The sequence below is a fragment of the Symsagittifera roscoffensis genome, chromosome 1, assembly GCF_963678635.1.
Source record: "Symsagittifera roscoffensis chromosome 1, txSymRosc1.1, whole genome shotgun sequence".
NCBI lineage: Eukaryota > Metazoa > Xenacoelomorpha > Acoela > Convolutidae > Symsagittifera > Symsagittifera roscoffensis.
In genome coordinates, this window is record NC_087062.1 from 57,473,798 (window position 1) to 57,496,154 (window position 22,357).

The 22,357-nt window shown below is 34.5% G+C and overlaps 3 protein-coding genes across 4 annotated transcripts in view; 1 reads left to right on the forward strand and 2 right to left on the reverse strand.

Moving 5' to 3' along the window:
* The window catches only part of LOC134846232 (zinc transporter ZIP9-like), a 374,849-nt gene that overhangs the window by 257,122 nt on the left and 95,370 nt on the right, over nucleotides 1-22,357 (forward strand). The window lies entirely within an intron of this gene.
* LOC134846213 (interferon-inducible GTPase 5-like) lies at nucleotides 581-5,972 on the reverse strand. The gene is made up of 2 exons (XM_063863480.1): nucleotides 4,796-5,972; nucleotides 581-4,345 (listed from the first exon to the last, which is right to left on the reverse strand). The coding sequence occupies exons 1-2, from the start codon at nucleotides 5,958-5,960 to the stop codon at nucleotides 4,158-4,160; spliced, it is 1,353 nt and encodes a 450-aa protein (XP_063719550.1). The 5' UTR covers nucleotides 5,961-5,972; the 3' UTR covers nucleotides 581-4,157.
* Nucleotides 16,908-22,357, reverse strand: part of LOC134846224 (G2/mitotic-specific cyclin-A-like) — a 33,451-nt gene continuing 28,001 nt past the window's right edge. The window contains exon 10 of the mRNA XM_063863491.1: nucleotides 16,908-18,351. Coding sequence (XP_063719561.1) covers nucleotides 18,267-18,351 — 85 coding nt within the window. The 3' untranslated portion in view covers nucleotides 16,908-18,266. The remainder of the gene's footprint in view (nucleotides 18,352-22,357) is intronic.

The following is a 22,357-nucleotide window of genomic DNA, read 5'->3' on the forward strand; positions in this document are numbered from 1 at the left end:
ATGTTCGAATGAAGGCACACAGCTTGAGGAACAATTGGTGTACATGAAAGTTTCGTTTCCGAAGCACGCTCTATTCTATGCCTTGTCGAATGCATCAAAGCTCGTCGAGCGTCTCCGTTTCAACTCAGTCATTGCAGCACCCTGATCATTGGCGTTCTGCGGAACAATATTGCAGGTGCTGCTATCTTTGGGCAATTCCATTAATTCGTGTTGTGTATTGTTCTTATCAGTTTCGCTGATAGTTCCGAAGCTATTGCAGAACCTCAATTCTGAGCCCTCTGCGCCGATGCCTTTTTCCTGGGAGGGTGGTTCTATCACTATTAAAGGAATATTATTCCAGCTCCAGTCGTTTTTTGCCGCGAGAATCAGAGGCAAGAATATGAGAGATATGAAAAGAAGAAGCGCAATAATTCCAGCTGAATAAATCCAGAAGCCATAATTAGACATTTCTAGTGTGTCAGCATTCGCATAAGAGGCAACGGTAGAATTGAGAATCATGATTGGAAAAGTTTGTGCGACTGAAGCTTATGTGAGTGTGTTCCAAAAAGCTTTCTGTTCTCGTCTTCAGCATAGAAAACAATTTAATAGATATATTTTGAATTAAATAATTAGTATCTTTTAAAAACTTCCGAATAATTTTGAGCAAATAATGGACAGCAATTAAAGAAACTAGTTATTGAATTTTTAAAATGAGTTTTTTCCACAAGTACTTGTGGCTGAGACAAATGACTGGGCTTTCAATGAATATTACACTCAGAAAAGGCAATTCCGAAAGATCAGGACACATTTTCGTTAAAAACTGTCTCATTTAGTTTAAGTGCACTTTATTAAAGGTGAAATAAAGCAGTGAAAGCACATATTCGTACACACTAAGGCTCTTGACGTAGATCGAATAATTTCTTAAAAATAAAAGCAGGGAATTAGGTCATGTTTGGGTTCAGTTTGTATCTATTTGAGTTCAATCCAGGCCACTTGGTCCAAAAATTTTCAATTTGTTAAATGAGGTAGAAAAAAAACATCAATTTCTCAGCGTGCTCACTCCAGTACTGTAGGTTTTTACTAGTGGCTGAAAATAATACCCGTGAAAACTCTCCGATAAAACTTGGTAACCAAAAACGAGAAAGAAGCAAACTGTCTCCAACTCTCTTTAACATGCAGGTGCGCCTTTCCAAACAATTAAACAGAGGCCAATGCTTAGTAGCGAAAAAAAGTTATATCTCATGCATTTGAAGATGCATGTGTCTCAAACAAAAACCTGTCTTAGTCGATCCCAATCCCTACTGCCTATCATTAATTTCCTAGCTCTGAAAAAAAATCCGCAAATCCTCAGACATTAGCTAATCGAACATAATCGCATGAAAATACAGACATGAATAAAATGTATATGCATTATAAATGTTTAGGCATACGCTTGATATACAAAAAATTGAACTCGGTTAAGCTTTACAAAAACGGATTTATTTTTTAAAAATTGATAGAAAAAAAAACTAAATCAAAATTTCGATTTTTTCAAGAAATTTTTTCAAGAAATTCCAACCCGTTTTCAAGTCGCAAAAGTTACTTGTAGGAACTTTCAAGCTTTAAGGAAAAATTTCTCCTAGCAAATCAAAATGCAATATTTACACAAAACGCACAAAAAGTTATTGCTTTCTCACAACACAGAAGTTGGGGCACCGATTGGTTCAAACTCGTGCTTTTGTGGGAACAACTTACAAGTACGAATTTCGAGAAGCAGTTATATGATGCCTTTTAAACCGGAAATTCAATTTACTTTCACAATCAACACTTTTTCTAGGAACCAATCAGCTTGCGTAAAAAGCGACCACATTGAACAGTTAGAATGCTAAAACTCTAGCTGAACTTAGTACACGTAGCTGGGCGCATATAAGCGTCAAAAATCAATGCGGCTTCAACACCTCGAAAAATGAACTGTCTTGTAAAATTTTATGATTACTAGCGTGTACCGCACCTCCGGTGCTTCGAATTTTCAACAACTCAAAAAAAAACTTTTCTTCGAGTGTACTCTGACAGAACCCAATTACAGGGTTCGTAATTAAAAATTTTGCAAAATTTTTTATTCAAGTTTTTTATACAAATTTTGAAGAACCATAAAATTTTGTAAGTTTTATGCAAGTTCTTCGAAAAACTTAAAATGAAATAAAAAACGTCACATCTGCGAAACTGAAAGCAATTGAGCAGTTGAAAGCAAGATTTGCAACTCCTGAGAGTACTCTTAAGTACCAAACTACAATGTTGGGAAATTAAAATTTTGAAACTTCACCTTAAGTTTTGTAAAAGAAGTACCCCGAAAACTACCAAAATTTAAGCAATCTTCATTGATGGCAATAATCGCAATCTTTGAAAGTACACAACTACAGGGTTGGGAAGTTCACTTTAATAAATTATTTTGTAATTTGAGATTTCCGAAAACTTATACAAAAATGATTTGGGCATTCTTAATTGGAGGTCAATATTGCGACCACTGAGATTACTCTGACAGCCCCCCCCCCCCAAAACTACAGGTTAAAAATTTCGAACTTTCAAATTTCTAACTCCTGAGAGTACCCAGACAGAGCCTCACTACAGAGATGGGAATTTCAATTTTTGCGAAATTTTTAAAATTTCAAAAAAAAAACCTAAAAAAACATCATATCTCGAAAACTACAAAAATTTGAGCAGCCTAATTCAGAGGCAAGATTCGCATCCCCTGAGATTACCCTCACAAATTCCAATAACAGGATTGAGATCTTCAAAGTTTTGGAATTTTTTAGCATTTAAGTTTTTTAGAAAACTTCGGAGAAAATCATAAAAAACGTCATATCTCGAAAAGTACCAGGATTTGAGCAGTCACATTTGGCGGCGAAATTCTTAACTCCTGAGAGTACCCTGAGAGAGCCTCACTACACAGATGCTAATTTCAAGTTTTGTGAAATTTTTTATATCTAATTTTTCTGAAAAGTTTTGAAAAAATCCAAAAAAAAATCACAGAGTACCCTCACAATATCCAACAACAGGATTGAGATCTTCAACTTCCTTGTAGTTTTCAATATCTCGAAAACTACAAGGATTTGAGAAGTGAGAAGTTGATGCAAGATTCCCAACCCCTTTCAGAGTACCCTGGGGGTTGCAACACATGCAAAACTAATACGTTGAAAAAGCTTAAACTTGGCGAGATAGTGAAGCCCGCATTTAAATATATAATAGATAGATAATAGATGAAAAAAAAATAGGCGACGGGTAGACAGACATAATCAAATTAATTTAAAAAGCAGGTATACAGACAGACAGACTTAATTTGGCCTCGGAAAAAATACTGACGAAGTCTCAACATTAAGTCTCAAAACACTATCACCGGTATCAAATAACTCTTCACAAACATTTATTGAACTGCAACTAAGCCTACAAAAATTGGAGAAACTCCCGTTGCGGTGTTTAAAAAATAGTTGTCGTGAAAATATTTCCAAATTCTGAATCTTTCCGCACCCTCCCGTCATAATTACACAAAAAGCGCAATCGTACACACTATTGAAATTTGAAAAATCATTTACCTCTATGGGAATCGAACTGCAAGCCTCCGACTTCCAGGTACACAGCTCTACCCAACTGTGCAACTGACTCTGAAGGATCCAAGCCACTAACCACTAGAAACTGAGAAAGCGGAGAACAGATGCTATTAAACTGCTAATACAATGGATTAAAAAGCCACCAAAATGAACACTTTTACTCGCGAGTTGGATCGGAAGAAAAGAAATCGTGATATAATAACACAACGCTCTCAAGCTAGCGTGAGTAAAAAAAGTTTCTGGTTACCTCTGAAGATTTCATCTGACAATCAATAGCAGATATCTAATAGCAGCGCTGACAAACCCAAATTGATAAACTTCGAGTTAACTCTAAAGATATCAGATTTAAATTTATAGCACCCATTGAATCAGCGATAGATTTCTTTTCTCGCTGAAAAATATAAACAACAGCAAGCTAACTAATTATATCGATTTAAAAATATAAATGAGTTTTTAGTCCAAGTAATCGTGGAGATGATTGACGAACCTGATTTCAGGACTTCTATAAGGAAATAAGGGAAGCTTTACGACTACTGTATGGAAGCTTTACGACTACTATAGGGAAATAATTTAAAAGATGTTCACCAATGTACTTTAATCTTCGTCTGAATTGGCTTCAAAAGCTGTTATTCTGTGCCTCTCAACATCCGAGAGATACGAGTTGGCGAACTCGGCGATTATCTTCAACTGGTCCAAAAAGCACCCGAGCTGATACGACGTCACTAAATACGATATTCCAGCCGCCACCACTGAACCCACAATTGGCAAAAGCCACTTAGCACCTAAAAGATTGATTAGCAAGCAAGGTAAATCTTGGAGACGTAATTGTTTCAGCACAATATTGTTCTGACCACTGAGTGAGGAGGAACTTTGTCTTCGGGCGATTTTTTAATTCTTTAAACTTTTTCCACACAAAATCAATTACCACAAAAATCATTGGAATGGTTCGAGTGATACTTTATTTTGAAGCCCTTTCAGTTGTGATTTGAACGAAACTAAAATTTCCAAGAAACACGAAAAAAATCGTCAAATATGCCTTATTTACAATGACTTTCGAACAAGCCTATGTTGTAGGCTTTGAAAGGACAAAACACGACACAATTAAGTATCAGCCTAACAAATAAATTACGAAAACATTTATTCTTCACACTACTAAAACTCGATACAACTCAACTCCCATGAGGAAGATTTTTCTTTAAAAAGATCCTACAATTGTATTTCATGGGAAGTACCTGTTTCAACTGTTTCGGAAGTTGCGACCAGAGATAGTTGGGACAGAATGTACCGACCGGAAGTGGATGCAATTGACAAGGCTGCACTTTTCACAGAGTCCCACGAAGACAATGCTCTGGGAGCACCCTCTCGAATGACATACAACAGACGGTACTCATTGTATAATTTATTCGTCAGCGCAATTTCGATGGTCCCATTTGGAACCTCGTTCAACTCTTCCAGACTTTCAATCGACTCTTTGCTCAATCCAAACCCCTCAAAATACGTTAAAGTTTCTTCAATAAGGATGCCAATGTCAACGGTCGCACTGACACCTGGAATTGGAACTGCGCCACCGGCGGCCGAAGCAAGAGCTGCTTTCGTCAGACGTTTCTTGAACAAACTATATTTCAGATCAATCATTTGGCGACCGTATCCACCAATAGTCAACAGTAAAGCCTCTTGTTGAAGCTCAGAAACACTGTCTCGACAAATATCTTCTTTAAGCTTCGGAAAATCAAACTCAAGAGAGTTTTTGTTGTTCACGAGATACACTTTGAACTTGTTTGTGTCAAATGCAAACGTTTCCAACTCCTCTTGAATATTTTTACGCACATCCGCAACTATATCTTCTTCGCTCAAAAACTCATCGTCATCTTTGTCGTCCAGTTGTTTCTCGATGGTATCATCAATATGCGTCCTCACAAGGTAAAACCTCTTGTTATTTTCCTGTACCAAATCCGCAACATATTTAGCGTCCGAGCTGAAAATATCTTTCGTCACAATCAGAAAGAAGTCGTAATTGTTGACATTGTAGCCAATTTTGTCGAAATATTGGTCACGTGGGAACTTGACCGCGTCAACGCCTGGTACATCCCACATGATAATATTAGGGTTCTTGGGATGAGCAAAAGATCTAATATCTGTGGTACAAACTCCAGTAGCGCGAACCTTGGCTACCTTTCTTCCGATATTGGCATTAATGAGCGATGACTTTCCCTGTCTGGCTTGGCCAATGAAGGCTATGTTGATCGCCTCTTTTCTCCACTTGTCCCGTTCAACTTTCATTTCATCGTACAGCTTCTTTCCGACTCCGTGTTTCTTCACTAGACCTTCGATGTATTTATAAGTGCTTTCATCAGTATCGCCCCAAGACTTTTCATTATTTGCATTGGGTTGAGCCATTGAGAAACACCTGAAACTTAGTTCAACATGAAGCGTACAATTCATCTGCAATATAATTAGGAGGTTGATGGCTCGGAGCCCAGCATGATCTTTGCGTTGAATGAGTATGAGGCAACAATTTCCAGACAGGGAAAAGAGCCGAGAAAAACGCAGGTCGGACGTATTCAGGCAACCAGCGAAGATTATCTATAAAGATCGGAACAAATAGATACAAACACAATATCTAGTGGTATATTTTACACAGAGGCGAAGCTGCGCTTCGCAAACACTTGCAAGAACACGACCAAAAAGCAGCTCTATCAAGTGGCATACGAAAAAGTCGAAATAAACCTCGAATTTGCAAAAACTCGAGGCTTAGCAAAAACTCAAATTAGCAAAAACTCAAATTAGCAAAAATCTGCGATCTAGCGAATTTGAGTCTCACGCACTAAGCATTCAATAATATTTTCGACTTAGGTTGTAAAAAAAGAAAGTTCGGACTATAACACTTTGCGTCGCAAGTGTAATAACCCTATACAAAGCCTGATTTATCCAGATGAAATTATCCTGATAAAATGAATAGAATAAAACCTGAACGTGAACACCCCTCTCGAATCAAGTTGACTTTAGACAAAAATTGGTGACAATTATTCAAAACCAAAAACTTCAACAATAAAACCAAAAACTTCAACTCAACAATGGGTTCTTTTGCCTATTACTGCGATAAAAAAAATACGGTGATGCTGTACATTATGAGGAACATTTTTATTTTCATTAAATTACATTCAAACACAGAGGCGAAGGGGAGCTTCGCATCATTTGCGATACAATGCAAGCTGGCAAACAAAAAATTAAACGAGTACAACACGTCAAAAAATGGTGAAAATTTTTTTGAAATAGAAAAATTAAATTTCGGAAAAACGGGCGAGAACCACAACTAACAAGATTAAATAACATAAATTTTGGATTTACTGAGGCGCCACTAAGTCGGCAAAACGTGGGTAGACGCCAATTAAGCATGAGTGTAAGTAAATTAAACAGGTTACTACATGTGCAAGTTTGCACACACGTACGTCCATACTTGTGGGTATGGTGTCCTACAATTTAATGACATTCAATTTAACACCGTACATTTTAACACTTAGACATTTCACTACTAAACAATTTAAATCGACAACAATATAACTCCTATTTTCCAGTTTACCACAGTACATTTTGAAACGTTTCATTGAAATGGTTTGAAACGTTTCATTGAAATCATTTGCAAGGTCATTTCTGTTCAAAACTTACGCGAATTAAGTAGCGCGAATTTAAATGGCAAAAATTTTTCTCGTTTAATTCTTTGATGGTTACCGAAATCCTCTTTGAAGTAAGTTTTCTTTTCATTTTGGATTAAAACGGTGTTAAGTCAAAGAAATTGTTTTAAAATGTAGCGATGTTATATTGCTAAGGCAACAAAAAGAAGGGAGTTAAAGTGTAGGGTGTTAAGTTGTTTAGAGTTAAAAAGGGGGGAACCGTGGGTATATATACACATCTTTATAAATTTCCTTTTAATTATTGTTTATAAATATTCTATCTCTCATGCTGTAAATTTATTTCTCCCCTTCTTGTCGTAATATTTTTGACTGGACCGTAACTCACACTGTATAGGGGAGTGTAACTTGGAAATCAGGACACCCGATCGTGCTGTCTAATCCTACCATTGCGAGTTGTTTGACATTTGAATGATCCTTATTAATCCCTTGTACATTGAAAAAAAGAAAGGAAAAGAATGAAGCCAAAAACAAACAAAAAACATAAGAAATTTTTGTCACGAAACTTTCATGACAAATTCTTATTAGATTTAAAACTTTATCGCTTCTTAGTTTTTGAAAAAGTAAGAAGCGATTAAGTTTTAAAACATTGCACCTTTACACCGAAAACTCCCTGAGTTACCTTTAAAAGATCAATTTTCAGTTTTTGTCCTTCAAACGGCACAAAAAAACTGACTAAGCCGACCATGTAACCAAAGAAGACAAATTTAGTGAAATTACAAATTCGAGGAGTCAATTGATATAACTTGCAACTGCAATGATTTCGGTTACAATACAAGAAAATCTGTCATGTGACAACTAAGCTGACAGAACCTAAGCAGACAAACGAAAGTCCGACAATTCAGTAATTCACGTTTTTTTTTTCATTTTCATGCATGAAAAACGACCCCAGACCATATTGTGCAAAGTCAGCCGCGTCTAGATCAAGTGGTAAGGAGTCTGGAAATATGTTAGAATCTATTATAAAGCAAGTTCAATTTCTTAGCTTAGTAAGAAAACGTGTTTATTACGATCAGCTTCAGGAGCTAGAATGTATTGCACTTAGCTTAACAGAAAGACGGCTAAAGACTAAGGTCAACATGACCACTAGAGCTAGAAAATCTTTGCTGATATCAGGGAAGAACTATATAAAAGCCCGTTCAGCCAGAATTTGGACTAAAAAGAAACTTAACAAAATTTGTGCCGAGTAAAAATTCATTTTGGTTTATCAGAATGATTTCCAAAATGAGCAATGAGACAACAACTTGCCACTCTTGCTTCCAATTTACATTCTACGAAAGTAATTCAACTTCGAGAAACTGTTATTGACACTTTTGGCCTGATTTTAAACCCATTGACCTCTATTTTAACCTATTTTCAACGAAAACCATTCAACTAGGAGCAACCCTTGTTATGACACTTTTCTGACGACTGACAACTTAGAAAACTGTTATTGACCTATGGGCATGATTTAACCTTTTAGTTAGACATGTACTAGTCGAAATTTCAAAAAATAACAAATGACACAGCAGTTCTATAATGCAGTATAGCAGAATTTGAGAAAAGGATAATTTCGAAATTCTTCAAAAAAAAACATTCTTTAAATAGAAAAAAATTCTGAACTCAAAACACAAAACAATTGTAATTGGACAGAATTTTCGAGGACATAAATGGATCTACAAAAACCTTGGATAACCAATCAAAAAAAACAATTTTGGAACACGCTCAGAAAAATTGACAACGCGAAATAACAGTTTTTATACCAGACCTAACTTTTTTTTTACAATTTCAACAGCTTAAATTGAAGAAAAACTAGGGAAAACAACAGACAAAAGATTGAGAACCTTAACTTAATACTTTTGCTATCAATTCAACGAACATAAATGATAAAGTTCAGTAAGGCAAAAGATTCGATGAGATTTCCGCCATAAAAAATGAAGATGAACATTAGCATAAAATGTTTTATTGATTATCGATTGTCCAAAAAACAATGGGAATAAAAAAGCCGTAAAAATCTTTGACCGCTCGCCATTGGGACATTAAATGAGTATATTTCTCAAAAATTTTTGGATTCAAAACTTTTTGGTGGGCATATATTATCCAAATACGTCATAGTCTCAAAACCACCTAGTTAACAACAACCAATAAATTATTTCAAAAACCATTACGAAGGAAAAGTGTATTAATTAAGAATAAAGAGCAAATTCTGCAACAGGGCCGCTTCCTTTGATCTTTTATCTTTGTTTCCTTTAAGCGTGCCGACAAAACTTTGACAAATTAAAGACTTGTGTCTGGCTTCCAGTGAGCTACACAAACCAAAAAAGGAGCCAAAGTTTGACCTCGTAATGATGGTTTGTCGAATTGCTAACAGGACATGTACTAGTCGAAGTTCTATCAAAAAAGAAAATGTTTGTAAATTTAAAAATACTCCAGCCAAAAAAAATGACAGTGACACATTTATTGAGTCTTACAAGAATAAGGTTTCTGTTCCGACCATTGAAAATTGGAAGGAACTTTGTATTCGGTTGTTTTAGTTTTTTGTTTTTTTGTTTTCCACGCAAAATCAACTACCAAAAATAATCATTGGAGTGGGTTGAGTGATATATCATAATAAAGTCCTTACATTTGTGATCCGAACCTCAGTAAAAACAATTCAAAAAATACCAATGTCGAGAAAAAACCGGTAAAAATTTTTTGGTTTTTCGTTTTATTTCAAGCAAAATAAGCGAGCAATCAGGCTTACATCAGCATAATTATGCGTAATTTAAGGCCTATATACTTCGAAACAGTTCAAAAATTTGAATTAATAAAAAAAAAATTTGTTTTTCTTGTTTTTCAAATGTATGTATGTATGTATGTTTGCATGTATGAATGTATGCATGTATGTATGTATTTATGCAAGCACGTATGTATGTATGTATGTATGTAGGTGTGTGTATGTATGTATGTATGTATGTATGTATGTATGGATGCAGGTAATGTATGTCAGTATGAGTGTAAGTATGTATGTATGTATGTATGTATGTACGTATGTATGCATGTATGTATGTATGTATGTATGTATGTATGGATGCAGGTAATGTATGTCAGTATGAGTGTAAGTATGTATGTATGTATGTATGTATGTACGTATGTATGTACGTATGTATGTATGTACGTATGTTTGTATATATGAATGTATGAATGTATGTTTGTGTTTATGTATGTATGTATGCATATATGTTTGTATGTATGAATGTATGCATGTATGTATGTATTTATGTATGTCTAGAAAAAGCAGTTTGAAAATTTTAATTTTTTGTCTTAATTCGATCGAATAAGGCAAACGAGCAGGCTTACATCAGCTGAATTATGGCTAATTTAAGATCTTGAAACTGAATTTCAAGCAATTAAGACTAGCCTTCGAAGTTTTTTAGCTGCATTTTGGGAACATAAAAAAATATTCTGCAAAATTTTCCAGTCATTTTTTTCAAAATTATTTGTCCAGTTTGCCTATATTACTATGACTGTCTAATATGCCTCAATTACATTTTTACGCCAGATTCTTTTATCACACCAAGCAAAAAAACTACACTAATTTTGAAAAAAAAACTTTCTAAACCGTAGTTTTCTAAAGACTATGGTCGGAACATTCTGTGCTACTTGCACAGTAACCGACAATCCTTGTTCAAATGTGATAACAGCGTGCTTCTGATTGCAAAAATGCTTCCTCTAGTGAGAGTAACACAGAGACAAATCGGAGTTTCGCAACAATTTCGACACGACTCAAAAATAGCATCGTAAATTAGCAGCCACAAAATGAGCCGGAAGCAGAAAAAATGATTTTTGAAATTTCAAAAAAACTACATCTATGAAAAATCTAATCAAAAATGATCCTCAATTTGAGAAAAACTTGCGAGGGAACACAATCACTTCCATTATTTAAACAAACAAAACCATTTACCGATCGGAAATTAAGCCAATTATACTTGGGTAGAAGCAAGCTGAGCCGAAAACAAAATGTCTCAGAAATATTTCAGCGGTAAAATTTTGAAATTCGAAGTTTAAAGCTCTATTCTCTGAAATGCACGAAAACAACAAGGTATTGCTGCAATTTCACTGAAACAAAAGGAGGTAACCAAGTCGACACAGCAAAAACCAAAAAATATAGCAAAAACCAAAAGATATAGCAAAAATCAAAAAAACATGATAAAAAAAAATCAAAATTGTTTAATTTACAGTCTAAAAATACGGATTTCAATTGTAGTTAGAACTGCCTTAATCAGAAAAATATTGATGCTTTGAAGAAAAAAAATTCGTGTTTTAGACAGTAAGCCGACAAAAATATAAGACAAACGATGGTCTGACAATTCAACTTGTCAAAAAAAAATTCGATGCATCAAAAGAAGGACGCGATTCGACCGGAACTCGAATCCAAGACTTTCTGTTCCAAAAGTGTGTCCTTTAGCTCTGGATCGAATTAGAGGGGCTTGAACGATGCTGAGATTCAGTAAAAAAGTAGGGTGAATTTCTCACAGATCTTTAAAAAATGTCCCGCCGGAGATCGAACCCCAGAACTTACGCTCCGCAGTCGCGTTCTTTACCTATAGACCAAGTCGGAAGGGCCTTGAAATGAGACGCAGTTTAATAAAAAAAAGTACACATACTTACATGTCTTCTTTAAACTAAAAAAACATACTCAGCGAAGTAATCTCTTTACAAAGAGAACTCTCGGTCAATAAAACAAAACGTATAATTAATGGCAACAAAAATCAAATAAGCAAGGAACATAAATCAATAGCGAGCACGATACAAAAAAGACGCACTGAAAACAAACGTTAAGTTTAACCAAAATAATTTCGGAAAACGTTTTGACACTTCGCCATCTCCCAAGTTACCTGGTTGCTTCTCGGATTATCGAAACTTAGCGACCCGGAGGAAACAGGAATCCAACCTTCGAGAACTAGTAAGCCAAACAAAAATACATTTATTTTTTCCAAAGGAAACCGGAACAAATCAATAAAATTGTTAACATATTCACCATCGCAGTATGGAAGCTTTGGAAGTTATGCAACAAAAGTGATATCAAAAGAACATGTACGCAACTAGACCAAAAAGTAAAAAAAGTCGAATATAAAAAAAATCTCAGACTTATCTATTTCAAGAGATTTCAACACATGAAAACTTCTTTCAGTATTCATGAAACCTAACTGGCCCATGTAGATTTAGAAAACAAACACCGAAAATTGCATATGAATGTAAACAGAAAAAAAAACACTTTCGAACTTAAAAGAAAAAAATTGATGGCGCTTTTTTGGTAACATTAACCCAGCTTGAGAAAACCGGATCAATAGATAAAATTATATACCTCTGGAAATCTAAAAATTAAAATCCACTTTCGAAACTAGAAATTGCTCACGTTTTTTTGAGCCATTTCCACATTCGTATTTGGAGAATGCTATTTACGTAACTTTCAGCAGATGAATTTCAATTGAACTCAAAAAGTGCATATATACCTAGGTGCATTCATAAATGCTTTAAAATGTATGAATGCACATCTGTATGCATAGTTATTAGAGCATTTTGGACTTTTTCGTGAAAAAAAATCACCAAGACCTATACAAGCCTTGCGTTCATTACTCTAAATAACATCAATTGAGTTTTTCCATTCAAGTAAAATTTTTATAACTATCAACATATTTTGAATTCTTTAATTACACGTATTCATGAAACCTAATTGGCCCATATCGATTCAGAAAAACAACACCGAAAACTGGAGAGAACTTAAATTGAATGTTTTCAATCGAGTATATTTTTGAAAACTATCTTTAATTTTTATTCTTTAATTTTTTAATTACACACATTCATGAAACCTAAATGTCCCATTTAAAATCAGAAAACAACGATGAATATCGCAAATCAATCGGTTGCTATTTCATTCAAGAATAATGTCGAAAGCTATCAACTACTTATTTGAGTCTTAATTGATCGTTATTTTTAACCAAACCAATAATATTGCAATCCTGTAGGAAGAGAATGAAAAAGCCGCCAATTCGAAAATAAAAAAATTTAAAAAGCACAATTAGAAAAAATGTCTTCCAAAATTTGTCTCGACTGATGTTCAATTACGTCAAGCCACACAATTATCGACATGAAAGAAGTATTTAGATACATAAACCCAGCTGAGCCGACAACACTTTAACGTCCGTAGAGTCTAAAACAAAACAAAATGCTGTCATGAATAACTTTGGTCTGTAAAACAGCTTTCATGTGCAATGAGCAACGGCCTGCAGCACGCTAAAGGTCGGTGATGACGCAACTAAGCCAATGAAACATAAGTAAAACGATAGACCGACAATTTTTTGAAAATGAAAATTCTGTTTAAAAAAATTGGATCTTGACCGCATCCGCATCTAGGCCCCTAGCCGTGCCAGGCGTAGGCGTTTCCTCTAGCCCAAGTGTGCCGGCAATGATGTAAATAATTCAATTTTAAACGCAGAGGCTAAGCGGAGCTTCGCACCACTTGCGATACAACACTAACATGAAATAAAAACATAAAAAGCCGAAAATGAAAATTTTTGAAAAAAAATTAGGTCACGTAAACTTTCATTTGTCTCGATATGAGTTCAATCAAGGCAAACATGCTAAGCACTTGAATTTTAAATCAGCAACAACGGAACAAAATTATCGAAAAGAAACAGAGCCGACCATCTTTGAGCAGACACAAGTTGAGCCGAAAAAAATATGACTCTATAAAAAAATGTTTAAAGTCCCACCTTAAACAACAATGGACAATAATTGCACTTGCAACTACAATAAAAGTTGTTTACAGCCCAAGAAAAATCAGTGATGCGTCAACAATCTTTGATCTGAAACCACTTGAACCGAAAAATTATAAAATCTTTCCAGTCCCCCTTGAAACTAGAATGATCAGCACTTGTACTTGCAACTACAATGAAAATAACTTACAGCAAAAAAAAATCAGTGATATGGCAAGTAAGCCAACTATCTTTGAGCAGACAGCAACTGAAACGAAAAAAAATCAAAGATTTTTTTAAATCTTGCAGGTCCCTCTTGAAATTACAATGAACATTTGCACTTGCGACTACAAGAAAAATTGTCTACAGTACGAGCAAAATCCGTAGTGGCAATTTATCCGCCAAAACCTGAGCGTACAAATAAAAAACTGACTATTCAATTTTCTCGGAATTTTTTTTTTTCAATTTCCTTGAGACTGAAAAAAAAAACAAGATCCGGCCACCACTCGAACCCCAGACCCGAGGGTACAAAGCCAACTTACAATGTTGCTGAAGGTACTAACGGGTGAAACAAATTTCATCAACTTAAAATATGTAAAAAAAGTTTTATTTATTTTTTCCAGTTTGTTCAAAGATGGTCGGTGAGTTTGATTAAAAACTTTCTAATTATTTTGAGTGGAAATTGATAGAAAAAAATTAGGTTAATAAACCGACAGAATTAAAATTGAAACGATCGAAAAAAAACTGAACAAAAAATTTTTTTTAAAATTTTTGTAAAGCAAAAGGCACTTAAAAATCATTTAAATGGTTTCAATTGCTATTTTGAAAAAAAAACGAAAAAAAACTCAACCGACACGAATGGATAAGAAAAATAATATTCCTGAAAAAATGATAAATCTTAACACAGATCTTTTCGAATTTCAAAGAAAAACAATAGGAATTCAAGCACTTTGAAATTCAAAAACAATTTATGATTGACACTTTGCTAAAAGTAGCCCAATTGAGAAATCTTGCTCAATAAATAAGTATGTTATGAGGCCGGAACATCTGGAAAGGAAAATCCACTTTCGAAACTAGAAGTCAATCACATTTTTCATGACCTTTAGAATTCTTGTTTGCCTTATTTTGTACAAACAAAATGAACTGAAGTTAAACAGAAATCAAAATTCAAATTTGAGCGTGACAATTTCATGACTTTCCTGAAAATAAAGCAAAAAATCATAAGTATTTCTATAAGAGTCTACCTTTCGGATAGCTGCTGGAAACGTTACATAGCAGTAAGTCGAGAAGCACGTCTTTTCTCTCGTCAGTTAGCAGACAAATATTACATTAAGCCATCAGAATCGACACATGAAAGAGTTTAACAACAATTATTATTATTTTGAGTAGCAGCTTTAGCTTCAGTGGGCCCGCGAGTTATTATATATTTGGTTCGTACGTTTGCTTTCTCATCTCGATTCTGATTGGTTAATAAAGCAACTGTCTACTTACTGGCGAGTATGAATCCGCGGAGTAATTGATGTTTTGGTGGCCAGTCAATAAGCAGAATGGTCTAAGAGCAGAATGGGTCCAAGAGCAGACAAATAGAAAAATGTCAACTTCTTTAAGCTAATCGGTAAAATAATTATCAGAAATGTCAATAATAGCAAAGCAACGAACATTTTATGCATAATTTGAGCAATTTAATCAAAGATTTAAAAAATTTCAACAAAAAACTTAATGAAATTAGTCAATTCATGCTTAATTTATTCGTTTTCTTGGTATTTTTTTCACGATTCTGATAATTGTTTTATCAATTAGCCCGTTTAAACCAATATAAGTCAATATTGTACTGTTTTTCTGCTCTTGGACCCATTCTGCACTTGGGCCATTCAGCTTATTGCTCCGCCTCCGGTATTTTTTATAAGCTAGGCTCAAAGTTGATTAACAGAGAAATATAAATAGGTGGAATCCCTCATGTGCGAAGGACCGAATGCGCGAAAATAAAAATCAGCCAATCAGATTTCAGTGTTCTAAAATTTGGAAAGAGAGTAAACATTTCCAGTGACTTGAGTATTGATATTGGCCGATTATAAAAAAGGCAGAAATAAGCTAAAATTTTCAAATTGTCATTGACCGCCGCAAAATTGGGACAAATTTTATATGTAATGGGGTTTTTTAATGAAAGACGCAAAAAATTGCTTCATTTAATTCATTTTAATTGAATATGGCAGTTGCTTTTTTTTTAAAATTGACTTTCGGCTAAACTTGTTTTCGGTCTTTCGCACACGAGTTTTTTCGCGCATTCGGTCCTTCGCGCATGAGAATAGCCCCCATAGAAATAGTCTACGTAAGTACTTTCTCGCACGAAAACAAACGATATATTCTCGTATCGTAATAAACAGGCAAAAATTGACGTAATTTAATAAAACGCCGATAGCTACAGCTACTTGAATGTGGCTTGAAAAAAATCAGCAAAACAATTGCAAACGGAAACTCGAGACATTGCTTAGTGAAAAGGAACTGGTCTGATCACAGAAGCGTTGCTAGTAAATAATTCTTAATTTATACCCATTTTTTCCTCTCATCTGTCTTGTAAGATTATATTTCCCAATTATAAAACATGTATTCTTTCAAAAGTAAATATATACTTTTTCGCTGGACAAAAAAATTCGCTGTAAAGTTCGATATTTAACCTGTCGATAACATCCAAATGAACCGATAACCAAGGATCCATATCACAAGGAAATCCCACTATCAGGGCAAAAAAAAACGCAATAATCCTAGATACGCCCCCTGCCCAAGCATCAAAACTAGTCAAATCTAACTTAAAACCTACCCTGATAGTAAAAGCTCCTTCAGAAAGAACAAATAAGCATAAACTACCGTCTGTTAATATCAGAAAAAAAGAGCTTTCGGCGTTGAGCATGAAGATTGTGATAGCCTGAGGAAGAAATGGATCAACTTGGTAGAATACTCAATTAAACCAATCAAATTAAAACTTACTAATTAATTCCACGAACAAATACTAGACAAAGTAAACGGATAAATCATTTCCAGTAGCATCACTTGGGTAAAATTATTACTTTTAAGCAATGTTTCTAGACAAGATGTCGGTTTGTTAATTTGAACAAACTGTCGCAAAATATTTATATTTAATATCATATAAAGCACCTGTAAAGTAAAACATTGAAAGGGCTAAAACTCGCTCTTAAAAAGAAATTAGTTTAATTCTTAATAGTTAGATTCAAGTTGCGTGGACTATTTGGCAATTATTCTTGAAATAGCACTGAACAGCGAACATGACTAACGGCTGTTCGCTGAGTGCTAATGAATTCAGAAAATAATTTTATCCTATAGAATTCATCAGATGTATACTTTTAATATTCACGTTCTTTATTAAGCGTGACCAAGATGTCATTGAGCTTAAATTAATCTACTTAGAAAAAATTATGCCATAGACCATAATAACCAGGGGTGGATTTTCAAAAAGTTTGTCGAAATTTTTTTTAGGTCGACCAAATTGATTTTCCGAACGCTCCTGGAACACTTTAAAGAGCCTATTTTGACAAAAATTTTTGCACCACAGGCGAAATTTTGAAAAAACATCCAAAATACCGCGCGCGCTCCTCTTCAAAATTAGTTTATATTGATTGGCGCCCTTGGAAAAAATTTAGAGTTGGTCGGCCTAAAATGGATGTCATAAAATAACCCAAAGGGGTGACCCTTTGGTTGGTGAGGGGGTCGAATCCCTGAGGGTGGGGGGGGGGGGCATCCGCCGCTCTTCTAAATCCGCCACTGATACTAACCATAAAAGGCCATTGAAAGCTTAAAAATCGGTATATATTAATAAACTAAAACTGACTTCGTTCATTGTCACTAAGTTATTTCGGGCCCAATGTAAAAAGGGAATGATAAAACTGATTGCATTCTAAAACGGCCTGAAAAGGCAAAACACAGCACAAATTCTGATAATCATTAGAGTAGCAAACTACTTTTACATTGCTTCACAAATATGGGGTTTAAAACAAGCAACAACAACAAACTACACAAGTTTTCATCACGTTGTGCGAAAAAAAGATGAAACATGTTTCTTTGAAGGCACATCACAATAAAATAGTCATTAGACGTTGTTTCTTTGAAGGCACATCACAATAAAATAGTCATTACACGTTAAAACTTAAATGAGTGCACTTTTACAATTCATATCAAGTAACTCAAAGATCATTCAGAGAGATAAGTTTGAAGATTGATGCACATGAAAAAGATGCAATTTCCCTAAAGGGTTGCTAAAGGCGATTCTGTTGGTAGGAGGCACATCACGAGTTCCCCTTGGAGGCGCAAGTGGCCTCGATAATGAGTTTATTGTCCACTAGAGGGTTTGAAGCCACGTTTTTGAATAATCTACAACGAACAAAAATTGAGTTTGTAAAAAAGTTTCAAGTACCCTAGAAACACAATGAACAAGACTTGCAATTATAATGAACATAGCCAACTGACAGTTGGAAAAGAGAAATGAAGGCAAAAAAAAACAAGAAAGAACTGACTTGTTTTTTTGAAGAAAATCTCATTTTTTGATGAGTGAAAAAAAAAAACAAATGGCCTTAAACCTCTTTGAATTTCTAGAAAAACTTATAATTGACAACTTTTTCATGCAATTAACCGATTTGAGAAAACTGGATCAATAGGTAAAGATTTAACTTCGCTGGGAAATCTGATAATTAAATTCCACTTTCGAAACTAGATGCCGATCACGTTTTTCGTGACCTTTACACTTTCGCTGTACGATAGTGGAGTTTTAACAATTCAAATGCACTGAATTAAAAAAAAATCACAAGCCAAACCGCGAAAAAATTAAAGTCGAGCGTGAACAAATTTTAATATTTTTTCCTGAAAAAAAAAATCAGCACGACCTATACTCTTACGTACTCACTACGTTCATTACTCTTAATAACAAGCAAGATAACAGCCAAAAAATGCTCTTAATAAGTGTAAGAAGAAGGGAGGAAAAAATTTAACACATACTAGCGTGTAACGCACCACCGGTGCTTCGAATTTTTAACAACTCATAAAAAAACCGTAAGTATTGGAAAAAAATCAGAATCCTTTGAGTGTACTCTGACAGCACCGAGTTACGGGGTTGATAATTTAAAATTTTGAATAAAAATTCTATTCAAGTTTTTCCAATTCAAATTTTTAAAAACCATCAAGATTTGTTATATCTAAGTTCTTTGAAAAACTTTAAAATCTTTGTCACATCACATCTCGGAATCTAAAACTAATTGGGAAGTCGCATTTGGACGCAAGATTTACAACTCCTGAGAGAGCTCTTACAGTACCCAACTACAGCGTTGGGAGTTTCATATTTTGAGAAACTTGAAATTAGGTTTTCTAAAAAAAAAACTTTTTTGAAAAACCAGAAAAAGTCATATCTCGGAAACAACCAAACGGTTTGAGCAGCCAAAATTGGAGGCAAGATCTCTCGCAATCCCTGAGAGTACTCTGACAGCCCCATCCACAGGGGGTTAGGAACTTCAAAATTTGAAGAAAAAAAATTTAAGTTTTCTGATATATATATATATCCCCCTGATGCCCCGAAATATAGCTGAAATGAGTCAAAACGCTAAAATGAAAATCTGAGCCTGATCAAGCGAACTTTTTTTCTGCAAAAACCTGAGTGAGCACAAAATCATTTCGCTCATTAAAATTGTATAGTTCTTATGGCATCTTTGTTTAGATGACTTTACTATTTGCTAAGTTTTTCTCGCAAATGTTACTTCAACTATCTTGCTAAATTATATTCGCAGAGTGGTTTAAAAAATAAGTTTCATAATCAAGTCAACCAATATATTCGTACCAGGAGAAAGAGTACTAACGGTGATGTGTACTTGCGGACAATGTTGAAGCGACGCTTCTGGTTTTTGAACAGGTTCACTAGCACCCTAGTGTTGTCATTTAGCAGACGCATGATATCTGTCAGCTCCTCCTTCTTGTACCCACTGGCGTATTCTACGTCTTTACACTAAAATCACACCTTTGAAAGTGGACCGGCGGACCGGGTTCGGTTCTTGCAAATTTTCCATTTTATACACAGGAAATTAATATGTATTTATTTATTTAATTCGTGTTCTCATCGACACTATCGGTAACAAAGTGCATTTACCGATGAAAGCGAAGGTGATTAAATCATGTATAGGGTGCTCCGTAGATCTCTTATTATAAATTAGCTGCTCTCTACTGTTGTAATTACACTGCAATTGAAATGCAACTACGTTTTGCCAGAAAGCGAAGCAAATCGAGCTACGGTACCAAAATTTGTCCTTAACCTGGAAATTAAAAAACGCTCAATACATCATAGCTAAGCAACCGACAGGTAAAGATTCAAACGTGCAATCAATTCCGATATCCGCTCTATACTATTACATCAACGTCATGGTTATATTGCAATAAAGAGACAGGTCGTCAACTATAAAAACTCTATATTAAGCAATCAGAACCGAGATACGAAAAACTAAAGTACACAACAATAACTCAGAGGCGAAGCGGAGCTTGACATCACTTGCAATACAACGCAAGCGCAGCATTGCAAGCCAGTGAATAGAAAATGAGACGGAAAGAACAAAATCAAAAAAAAATACAGTACTTGTATTTTTTTTGAAATTTTGGAAATTAGGTGCCCTAAAAGTTCTTTGAATTTCTAGAACAATTTATGATTTGATAATTCTTTGATAAAATTAACCCATTTTGAGAAAACTGGATCTAATGAGTAAACTTTTTATTTAGCTGGAAAAAATGAAAATTAAACTCCCCTTGCGAAACTAGAAGTCAATCACGTTTTTTCGAGCCTTTTACACTTTGCTATTTGATAGTGGACTTTGCCCTCAATTTAATCAAGGAAATGAACTGAACTTGAAAAAAATCAAAAGTCAAACAGCGAAAAATTAAATTTGAGCCAGAACAAACATTAAGACATTTACTGAAACAAAAAATGGAGAAAAAAAATAATCGCGACCTATATAAGAGTCTGAACAGCGTTCATCGACTCTTAGTAATAATTACCGAAAAAAAACGAAAAACAACCACCAGTATACACTAAGCTTTTATACATTCTGTAATTCAAACACGACAAAAAGATGTTCAAATACAACCATAGAACTCAAATGAGTTTAAAAGCAGAACATTAAAATCAAAATCAACACAAGATTTCAACACAGAGGCAAAGCTGCGCTCCGCAAAAACTATCGTGAACACATCAAACAGCTGTATAAAGTGCAATAAAAAATAAGCCTCGAATTGGTGCAAATTCGGCTACGTCTTGAATTCATTCTGCAAGAGATCATGAGTCTCACACACTACCCACTCAGCCACGGACGCTTAATAAACACAAAAACTAGCCACAAACAAAGCAGAACACATATGCTACGAAATTTCCAATGCTGCAGACCGTGATTATAGCAAAACGTTCCACCAAATAAGTGAACACGTAGAAAAAACATTTTTATTTGCGAGTTAGCTTAGAAAAAAAGAAGGTACGTACTAATAAACTAACGGTGGCAACTTTTTATTGCCAAGAAAGCGCTAAAAGAGGCTTCCAAAAAGAAATTTCCTGAAAAGCAACTAAATGTTTTATTTCTTGAATGATATTTTTTAAATTCTAATTCTACTATTAAAAGGTTATCATAAACCTGCTGGCTCTCTCTTTTTCGCTCAATATTATCCTAAAAATCCAAAAATTTTACACCCTTTTTCTCGACACTGACTCAAGTTTATGGAAACTTTTAAACGTCGTTCGGATCACGTTTGTAAAGTCTTGTAAAATTTTTATCACGCGGCTAATTCCGGTGAGTATTTGTTACGTGATAAACAAAAAAAATATACCCAAATAACAAGTTCCTCGAAATTTTCCAGGATCGAAGATTTTTATTCCGCTGGCAAATTTAAAATGCAACAATCATCTTCAAAACTTAAATTCGATCGTTTTCTTTCCTATGTACACTTCGCATTTGGACGGCATAACTTTACTTTTTTAAAGTAAACCACTTGCTGAAAAAACCATTCGAGTTAAAAGTTGTATCACCTTGTTCATAGACATTTAGAATGGTTTCTCAAAATTTGTTTCACAATGGCAACTTTAGTCAGAGATTTACAGCAAGAATACCAACTGGTTGCAAAATGATAGTAACTTAACAATTGAACTTCGATTTAAAAATGCCAATTTAGTTTGAATTAAAAATTAGCAAATAATTATCAATAGACCAAAAAACAGGTTCCAATTTTAAACTTACTGCATAAATTAGAAGTGTTTGGCGAAAATACGAGATTTCCAAATCTGAGAATATGCTCTTTCATCAATATCGGCATGACAAAATGCGGTCATATTTGTTTTGACGAAAAAATGAAAAGTGTGTAA

Excerpts from the sequence above, each read along its gene's own strand:
- LOC134846213 (XM_063863480.1), bottom strand. The coding sequence starts at position 5,960 with ATGGCTCAACCCAATGCAAATAATGAAAAGTCTTGGGGCGATACTGAT. Across the intron at positions 4,346-4,795 it reads TTCCGAAACAGTTGAAACAG|GTGCTAAGTGGCTTTTGCCA; the intron begins GTACTTCCCATG and ends TCAATCTTTTAG.